At 46.4% G+C, this 9,494-nt stretch overlaps 1 protein-coding gene across 3 annotated transcripts; it reads right to left on the bottom strand.

Moving 5' to 3' along the window:
* Positions 1-864: 864 nt before the first annotated feature.
* Positions 865-4,481, bottom strand: LOC124691412 (serine/arginine-rich splicing factor RS41). 3 transcript variants are annotated; one of them, XM_047224698.1, is made up of 6 exons: positions 4,431-4,481; positions 2,956-3,090; positions 1,793-1,905; positions 1,473-1,708; positions 1,001-1,351; positions 865-919 (listed from the first exon to the last, which is right to left on the bottom strand). In XM_047224698.1, the coding sequence occupies exons 2-6, from the start codon at positions 3,059-3,061 to the stop codon at positions 886-888; spliced, it is 840 nt and encodes a 279-aa protein (XP_047080654.1). In that variant the 5' UTR covers positions 3,062-3,090; positions 4,431-4,481; the 3' UTR covers positions 865-885. The 3 variants fall into 3 exon arrangements, with proteins under 3 accessions (XP_047080654.1, XP_047080655.1, XP_047080656.1); XM_047224699.1 differs by lacking the exon at positions 4,431-4,481 and adding an exon at positions 2,085-2,418 and having other exon boundaries at positions 2,956-3,068; XM_047224700.1 differs by lacking the exons at positions 2,956-3,090; positions 4,431-4,481 and adding an exon at positions 2,040-2,418.
* Between the last annotated feature and the right edge of the window lie 5,013 nt (positions 4,482-9,494).

Here is a 9,494-nt window from a genome sequence, read left to right as displayed (position 1 = left end):
AGTTTTGCCAAATCGCAAAAATATAAAATAGATGCATATAAGAAGCTCATCCCAGCTCAATCCCGCAACCCGTAGCACGTAGAACAGGGGGGGATAAGTGCAGGAGGGCCTCTTCTCTTATCACACCCCAATAAAAGTAGAAAAGCTCACTTTATAAACCAGTTCAACTCTGTTTCAATTAGCAATGTTGAACTAAGAAACCAATGTGGCCTAGCTAATTTAGTTCTGCCGTCTGCTAATTCAGTTTTGCTGTCCCAATTCAGTTTTGATGTCCTTTAATACTACTACGCCATCTTTAGAATGAAGAACTCTCCCAACTAGCAATATGAGACTAAACAAGCAATGTGACCTAACTAATTCAATTTTATTGTTTCTTAATACTACTACGCCATCATTGGAATACAAAAACTGGACATATTCATGTTATCTACACGACTTGATCTCAATCATTCCAAAACAGGAAGTGGTATTGAATAGAAATATTTCCTGCTAAAATTCAAGACTTGTTTTCGACTGGCATAGTAGAACAGGGAGCTGCTAGCAAATCAATCTGTACATGCTGACCAGCAAAACAGAAACAGGGAACTGAAATATATGGGCAGAACCAGCGAAATTTCATTAGCAATGCAAGCTACAAGCCTACAACCATACTGCCAGTCAATACACGATAAGTTTCATCGCTCCCCAAGGTTTTTACTGGAAGAATCCCTTTGCATCAGAAGGGGAAAAGACTTAAGCTAACATCACAGTTCAAATCAAATCGACAAGATGTTCAGGTCGAGAGCTAGCTAGTAGAGATATTACAGAAGTTTCTGGCTGCCTAATGTAACCAACTTGAGCATCATCACTAGGACAGCTCAGCCACGGGTCCAGCTTGGTGCACTTTCAGTCCCTGTCTTCCCTCGCAACAGGTGAGCGGCTGCACAGAGGAAAACAAGCTCAGTGTGATGCTTCAATGCAGTTGTAGCAAAGCATAAGGAAGCATTTTCAGCATGCTAACCTGCGGGCCCTTTCATAGGCAGGGCTAGCTGCACGGCGTTCACGGTCATACTTGGGGCTACCCCTTGCATCACCTTTGCCCACGTATGGGGGGCTTCCACCACGGACATAATCAGGACTATCTCTGGCACCACCCTTGCCATAGTCTGGGCTGCCCCTCTCCCTGCCCCTACCATAGTCTGGGCTGCCCCTTTCCCGCCCTCTGCCATAAGGACTTGCAGAACGACCACGATTGTCCCGCCTGTCCGGAGATCTATCACGCCCACCTCTCCTGTCTGGACTGTATCCATTCCTTTTTTCATCATCATCACGAAGTGCATACTCAACCGAAATGACCCTGTCCATCACAGTGCTGCCAAAAGAAGGACGAGTTCAGTTATAGTCGAGTTTTAAATAAATGGGATAGAGCAAAAAGACTGTGAGAACAGTTCAAGTGCTCTCTATAAGCACGTGTCAACAGAAAGTGCTAGTACCTTCCATTAGTACCGTCCAGTGCTTTAGTAGCATCCTCCTGTGATTCATACTGAACAAAGGCAAAGTTCCTTCTGATTCTGATATTTGCAATCTTGCCATACTGATCAAAGTGCTTCTCCAGATCTCTTGTTCTTGTGTTGATTGGGTCAAAGTTGATCACAAACAAGGTTTTGGTTGGTTTCACACTGCTTGGAGATCTCTTCCCATTCCCTTTTCGACCACCACTGCGATCCTCCTTCACATATATAAGATGACAAGCATTAAGGAAACATTAAGGCCACTCAAAGTAACTGGTCATTATTTGTAGAGAACTGCACACCTTTGTCCACTCAACCCTAAGTCTCCTCCCTTTTCTGCCAAAGTCATATCTGTCAAGTTTATGGATAGCATCTTCAGCATCACGTTCATCTTCCATGTAGACGAACGCAAATCCTTAATGATTTAACATGAAAAATAGTCGTCAGTTATTTACAGGGAATGAAGGATGCTGCAAATCCTTAGGGTGGACAGAGAAATGTAAGTAGGATGAACAAAATCTGTGCAATGTAGCAAAACAGCAAGATCACCTGGCGAAGCTACAAAGTGATACGCCAGCACAAATAGGAACAGACCTTGTGTATGTTGCACTAAGTGATGTCAGAGTACAGTAATCCAAACGTTCATGGTTCAGAGGTGGTGGTGCTGGTGCAACCTCCACTCTTCTCCAGCCGGCCATGAGATTGGCATGGTTGGATTGACGTGGGAGATTGTAATCAGGCGGGGGAGGAAGGTGCAACGTTGATGTAAAGGTAAGACATCAGTCACGAGGTGGTCGTTTCCAAGTGAACAGATGCCATGGTGGACTGTGAACTCCTGGAAATGGACAGGGCATGAGGCGGGGGCTCAGGCAGGAAAGGAAGAGCCTAGTCCATCAACCAGGAGGAGCACAGATGCTGCATGATATTCCTGCGGCAAAGAAATAATTGAGTACTTGACCTAAACTTGTAAGAAATAACTTCTTTTTTCTTTCTAAATTTATCCTGGTTCAGGCTTGTCCAATGACTTCACAATATAACATAAACATAATCCGAATCTACCGAGCCTTCTCTGCCTTCCGAGTGCCGGGAAACAACTTTGGCACACCTTCTCACGGACTGCAGCATCCTACACCAGGGATGGTTGAGGAGAAGATAGCAGTCTTTGCCGCAACAAGGACAGCTGATTCCACTTGACATCCACCCAACCGTGTTAAAAGTCAACTGAGAGCACCACTTACTTGGAAGATATAGAGAGAGATCATGTGTTGTAGACATCATATACCTTTATTTAGTACATAGCAGTCTACTCTTTTGTAAAAAGAATAGCAGTGGCAAACTGTTTTCTTAGAAGAGTTTGGTGTGTTAATGAACTGAAAACTGAGACCGAGACCACCAAATAGGTGCAGTGGCAAATTAGATTGCTGAACAGCCAACTTAAATGTGAAGAATGGACATGAAGTCTTACCTGTCTTCATGTCAACTCGCTCCACCCTTCCATATTTGCTGAAAAGGCGCTCAATTTCAGACTGGCGAGCATCATAGTCAAGGTTCCCACAGAAAATTGGCCTCATGTTATTGGACAAACAGCTCTTCTCCAAACCTATCCAGAGATTTAAAAAAAGTCAAAGAAAATGTTAATATTGCACAGTTAAAAAAATATCATCAAGTGTTAGCACAATTACAATACAACCCATCAAGCGACAATAGCAGGTTTCCATAGTCAATGTTCCAGAAACTTTTAACAGAAATTACAACAGAAACATCACTAGCAGAATTGAAAAACTTAGGCACATTTGAGGTACTTATGAAGAGTTGCACATTCACTAGATAGGTTCAGCTTTTGCCCAAATGGAGTGCAAACCACAGTGATGAACTGATGATTGAGTATCGAACGACTGTAAGCGCAAAACAAATGGTGTTGATCAGAACTGCCCCGATGACCAGCCAACTGGTAAACGCAAATATGTTTTATTGGTTTGTGGTCTAAGAAAATACATGGTATCCTTGCACTTAATTAGTCTCGAGTCTGGATGTCAATCAGTGCTCCCATTGAAAATCTCTAGGGATATTCGATTACTTAAAATTTGAGTGGAGAAAACTGGAGTAGCTTAAAGTTAGTATAGTACGGAGCTATAAAACATGCATTACCAATACATGTACAGAAACACTCTTTACCCCTCTAAGTCAAACCAAAATTGCTTGAAGCACGCCTAATAGTATTACTGGGGGGAAATTAAATAAACAGCGACCATGTGGAATTAGAGACTCACAATAACCAATCATCAAAGATTACAGTCTTCTTACAGAAGCACCATCACAAATAAAGTGCTGCTCAGAACTAAACGAAAACCAGACACTAATAGCAGTACTACTACTACTGATCAGACAGTACACCAGCAAAAGGACGGTAAAAAAATCTACCACTACCTTTCTTATTCATAATAAAGTAGAGGAAACAACACCGAATCGGGTAACCAACAACAAAAACGGCAAGTGTGGTACTACCTTTACTTAGCCCCAACCAACCAACCAACCACAACAAGCAAGCAATTTCGCAGTTCGAACACCACGCAGTTCTCGTGACGGGTGCCTGTCTAGCAGACTCGGCCCTACTTTATTCAGTTCCTAGGAAACTCGGATTTGAGGAGGCAAAATATATGGAAAATAATAATCGAGTTCAAATGCATAGCACAGCACGAGCTCCCGGGCAGACTCGTGCCGCACAGTATCCTCCCAGAGCTCCAGTTAGTTACTAGACGCGACGGAGTCCAAAGCTACAAAACCCAATCTCGGCTAGAACCCTAGGTCAAAAAAAAATCGCCAGATCTGAGCTCTGGGAGCTTCGTCTAAACGAGCGCCAGATCCAGGGGGGAAACACAGACGAGCACCGCGCGCGCCCTGGAGAGCTGTGGCAGGGGGGAGAGAGGTCGTGATTGGTACCTTGGGAGCGGAGAGGGAGGGCGAAACCCTAGTTTCGTCGGACCCGGCGGCGAAGGGAGCGGAGCGGGAGACGGGGACTGGACGAGGGGGGCGGGTGAGGGTTTATACGGGGGGAGAAGTCACGTGCCAAATAGGGGCATGGCCGGTGGGTTGTGAACTGGATGCGACCGTGTCCCACATGCAGGTGATATTCTTAGTTGTTTTTGGCACGATAGTTTGATGATTGTTTTTTTATCAAACATATCTAGTAACTATGTTTGTATTATAGAGTAATACAGTATAAGATATTAAAACTGGGAAAATTTCATTTCATTGCACGATTTCTAGAGGAGTAAAATACATGGCGCGTAGCTAAACTTGGCAGCCCAGCCCGCATCCATCACCGTACACAGGAATACACATTCTACTGTCACTGAATTCAGCCGAGAGGCTCATCTACGGTCAACGATGTTTATGATGATGTGGCAACTAGTGGGTCCTACCTGTAAGCCACCGTTTGTACATAAAGACTATTTTGAATAATAAAAAACAAAAATTGGCTAAACGCAAAAGTGCTAACGGGATAAGCTTGTCCTCCTGCTTGCGCCCTTGTTTCCTCTGGCGAGATGGGCCACCGCACCCCGCGCCCGGCTCCAGCCAAGGCCTCCTCGCTGGCCGCAGCAACGCTATTTTCGGTCACCGAATCGCACCCAAGAAGCAGGGCGACGCGCGGTGCAGGAGTTAGGGTCGGCGCCGCTGGTTGTGTGCACTCACGCGCGAGTTCGCGAAACCCAAGCCCGGCCATGCATCGCCCCGCTGCTCCACGCATTCCCTAGCTTCCCCTACCATCTACGAAGCTCCACCACGTCCTCTTCTTCCTCCCCGCTGACAGCCTCATCTGGGAATGCCCCAAATCGACGGAATCGATGGAATCTTCCCCACAACCGATCGAGCTCCCTTTTGGTTACGGATGGGCAGCAGTGCTAGATGGGCGGCGTATAATATCCTGCGGTGAAATGGGGTTACAATTTGACATTTTGCAGGATATTATTGATGTCCCGAGAAGAAACGAAATTTATACCCAAATAGAGCTAGTAAGAGACTCATCATGATGTTTAACAAAGTTTAAGTCAACTTAGTCCTTGAATTACGTGCTCCTTGTAAGTGAGTTTTTGAAATTTTCCACTTGTATTAGGGAATATGGGATGAGGTGAGGTTGCAATTTAACCTTTCTAAACAATATCCTAACTAAAAGTACGGGGGCAACTCACTCACTTCTAAGCTTCGTTAATTCTACCCATTTGAACTTAAATATCATTCTTAGGGCATCTCCAGCGGCGCGTCGTATTTTGGACGTCCGAAATATCCGTTTGCGTCGCGCGGCGGACGCGAGACAGACCGTTTTTGTCCGCGCGTCCGTTTGCATCTAGGGGTGGCTCCAGCGGCCCGACGCATTTCGGCGTTTGATTCGAAACAACAAAGCAATTCAACAAAGTCATATTGTACACCCACGCATGGGTGTGGGTGTTTCCGTCACCGTTCATTGTGCTTTAAGATTCGGATAAAAAGAGGAGAGAGAAAGGAATCTTTCTATCTACCATGGTGGGCACGAATCTCGAGTAATAAATGAACGGTGATAGAAACACCCACACCCATGCGTGGGTGTACAAAAGTATTTCCGTTATTACATTTAATTTTTAAAAGTCTACATGAAAATAAGATAGTATTTCTCTAGGCATGATCTTCATGGCCAGCCAATGTCCACTATCCACTAATGCTCAATCAGATCCGTCTGCAGCTGTTTGTAGACGTTCTCGTTAGTGACTTTTACATGTAGATAGTCCTGCCAAGATGAAGCTCCAGGAAGTGGCGCCACCAGCTCACCTTGGAATTCCCAGTGGTTCTTATTGCGGCCATCAGGACGCTCGTTCTCAACGATCATGTTGTGCATGATCACGCAGCATGTCATCACATCATGCATGATCATCAGGGACCATGTTCTTGCCCGGTGACGGACAATTGCCCATCGAGCTTGGAGTACACCAAATCCATGCTCCACATCTTTCCTGCAAGCCTCTTGCATCTTGGCAAACCTCCTCGTCTTCTCAGAGTTTGGATTACAGACAGTCTTCACCAATGTGGCACAGTCAGGGTAGATGCCATCAGCAAAATAATATGGCTTGTCATATGCATTCCATTGATCTCATAGCTCACCCGGGGAGCTTTGCCTTGCATGAGCCGGTTGAAAACCGGTGATCGGTGCAACACATTGATGTCATTGTTGGAACCGGCCATGCCAAAGGACGAATGCCAAATCCATAAATCTTGATATATGAAAGCTTCAAGAATGACAGTTTTTCCCTCCTCATGCCCGCTATACGCACCCTTCCATCCAAATGGACAGTTTTTCCACTTCCAGTGCATGCAATCTATGCTGCCAATCATTTCTGGGAACCCTCTAGACTCTGATAGACAGGAGCCGTCTTGTATCCTCAACAGTTGGCTCACTACAGTAATACTCTCCGAACACGGCAAGCATGGCTCGGTAAAACCTGTACATGGCCTCAAGGCAGGTGTTCTCACCCATTCGAAGATACTCATCGAATATATCCGCAGTCATTCCATATGAGAGCATGCGAATAGCCGCGGAGCATTTTTGGTAGGAGGTGAAGCCTAGCGCACCTGTTGTATCGGGCCTGCATTGGAAGTAGGGGTCGTAGTTTCTGACGCCCCGTAGAATGACCAAGAACAGGTCCCTTGACATCCTGTACCGGCGCCGGAACAATTTTTCAGGGAACACCGGATTGGTGAGGTGGAAGTAGTCCTTGTGGAGCCCGAGCTGCCCTTCCACTCTGTTGCGCGGCAGGTTTTTGGAGCCCCCCTTCACAGAGCCCCGGTGCTCCGGCCCCGGGTTTGAGGTGAACTCGTGGATCATGGAGGCCGCAGTAGTTGCCAATGTCTGCGTCGACCGATCGGACTCCTCGTCGGAAGAGGAGTCAACGACCTCCGCGCGGAACTTCTCCACCATATGCCACATGTCCATCTGCGTGAGTACGAGTTTTTGGTCAATGGCCGCGCACAAACAGCGCCAAAAAAGGGAAGAAACCTACCGGCGCAATTGACCGAACAGGTCGTGGGCGGCGCGGAAGGGCGGCACAACCGGGAGGGTTTGGCCCGAAAACAGCCGGCAGGTACGCGGCGGAGCCAAGCTCGAGTACGATCCTGCTCTCCTGCGCGGCGAAAACGGAGCCGACGGCGACTACTGCGGCGCTGCGGCGGGACAGCGGCGGGTGGGGTTGGGGTGGTGGCGTCGCACTAGGGCAGCAAAGAAGGGGAAAAAGAAGCAAATCGAAGCGGTCGATTTCGCTGTCCCTGACTTGCGGGACCGGGTAACAAATGGAGGACGCTCCGTGCCACCGCCGAGCGTCCGCGGAGACGCAAACCTGGCGCATATTTGGGCCAGGTTTGCATCTCCGCGGACGGCCCGATCACTTTGCGTCGCCCCGCTGGAGCAGGCCCCAGACGCATTTCCGATCACAGCGGACGAGAACGGTCGCTCAGCATCCGTTTGCGTCGCGCCGCTGGAGATGCCCTTACCCAAGTCACCTTCCTTCTCCAAGCGTATGGCGGGTGGACACGGAGATTTAGGTCCAGTGGTGGAGATAGGGGACCAGTAGGGCCCGGGGCCCATGCAAAAAAATTTCTTATACCCACTATCTTCTTTCCTTAACCCCATGGAGTCCATTTCCTAAAACCCCCTGAAGTTTCTGTTTTTCAATACTTGGTCCCTCCCTTACAATGGTAAAGAAGAAAAACGGAAGATTGTATTGTCATGCAGGGTCATGTTCATTTTAATTTCATAGGATGTTTATGCCTTTGATTACATCATGGAAACCCAAGGGATTCATTGCAAGAGGTTTGCCCAAATAGTGAATTTCCTATGGAATACAGTACAAAGAAATCCATAGGAAAAAATTCTATGGGATCTAATCCTATGAATCAAACGACTGATAAACGAAAAAGTCCTCATGATTCTAATCCTCTACTGTTTATTTTGCGAAAATGCAGAAATATGTAAACATAGGTTTCAAATAGCATATCATAAGAAATCCTACAAGAAACGGAAAGTTAAGAATCTGCAATACTGCATGTTTGGTTGCGCCATAAGAGGAAAAAAGAAGAAATTTCGCATTATGAAGTGTCTGCAATACTACATGTCTGCAATACTATTATTTGAGACAAATTTCGTATGATGAAGAAGATTATTAGTCCAGCACATGGATGAAGTGTTGTAAATAGATGCCTTTACATAAAAGGTTCTCAAGAAGACAACATATTCAATTTTCTAGGTATACTGTTGTCGTTTGAGTCGTAAAAAAGTTGTACTATGAAGAAGGGGGTCAAAAGCGAACGTCGCCTTTTGGATCTCGAATGCATATGCTTCCTTTATTTAAAACACATTTTAAACATGTTTAAAAATATAAATGAGTCAGGAAAAAATTGTGCGTATACCTGCACATCGTGCCTGCAAAGTTTTTTCACCAAAAACCGACTTTTTTTTGCTAATTTTTCATGGCTAGTTTTCCACATCATATTGTAGAATAAGCACAAGACAGTACAATTTAACCACAAGCTGATCCTAAGAGTGCAAGCAAGTAGCTTTTGTTAGGTCTAAAACCTCATGAGTAGCACAAGAACGTGAAAGGCAGCCATCTAGAACACCTAGTGAACATGAACAGAGAAGGTTTAGGGATGCATTACGAGGCATTGACGATCTCATCGACGCCTGCGTGAGGCAGGCTTGGTGTGGCGGTGTTGATGACGAATTTGTGGTCGATGACGATCTGGAGATCCTCCTGATCCCCTTAGGCCGCCACCTGCACTGTCCTGGAACAGTACGGTGAGGTTCCAGCCTTCCCGTTGCTTATGCGCGGACTCCGATCGGTGCAGAGCCTTAGGAATATTGGGGAGCAGCGAGACTAGGCGACTAACCGATTGAGATCGCTAGCCACCGGGGCTCCCCCTTTTATGTGCGCATGCAACAGGGGGCCACGAACCATTAGTTAGTTAGCGACGCCCCCGATC

This window comes from Lolium rigidum, chromosome 2, assembly GCF_022539505.1.
Source record: "Lolium rigidum isolate FL_2022 chromosome 2, APGP_CSIRO_Lrig_0.1, whole genome shotgun sequence".
Classification (NCBI taxonomy): Eukaryota; Viridiplantae; Streptophyta; class Magnoliopsida; order Poales; family Poaceae; genus Lolium; species Lolium rigidum.
This window is presented reverse-complemented; position numbering and strand designations above follow the sequence as displayed.

Excerpts from the sequence above, each read along its gene's own strand:
- LOC124691412 (XM_047224698.1), bottom strand. The coding sequence starts at position 3,061 with ATGAGGCCAATTTTCTGTGGGAACCTTGACTATGATGCTCGCCAGTCT. Across the intron at positions 1,709-1,792 it reads TTAGGGTTGAGTGGACAAAG|GAGGATCGCAGTGGTGGTCG; the intron begins GTGTGCAGTTCT and ends ATATATGTGAAG. Across the intron at positions 1,352-1,472 it reads CTGGACGGTACTAATGGAAG|CACTGTGATGGACAGGGTCA; the intron begins GTACTAGCACTT and ends TTCTTTTGGCAG.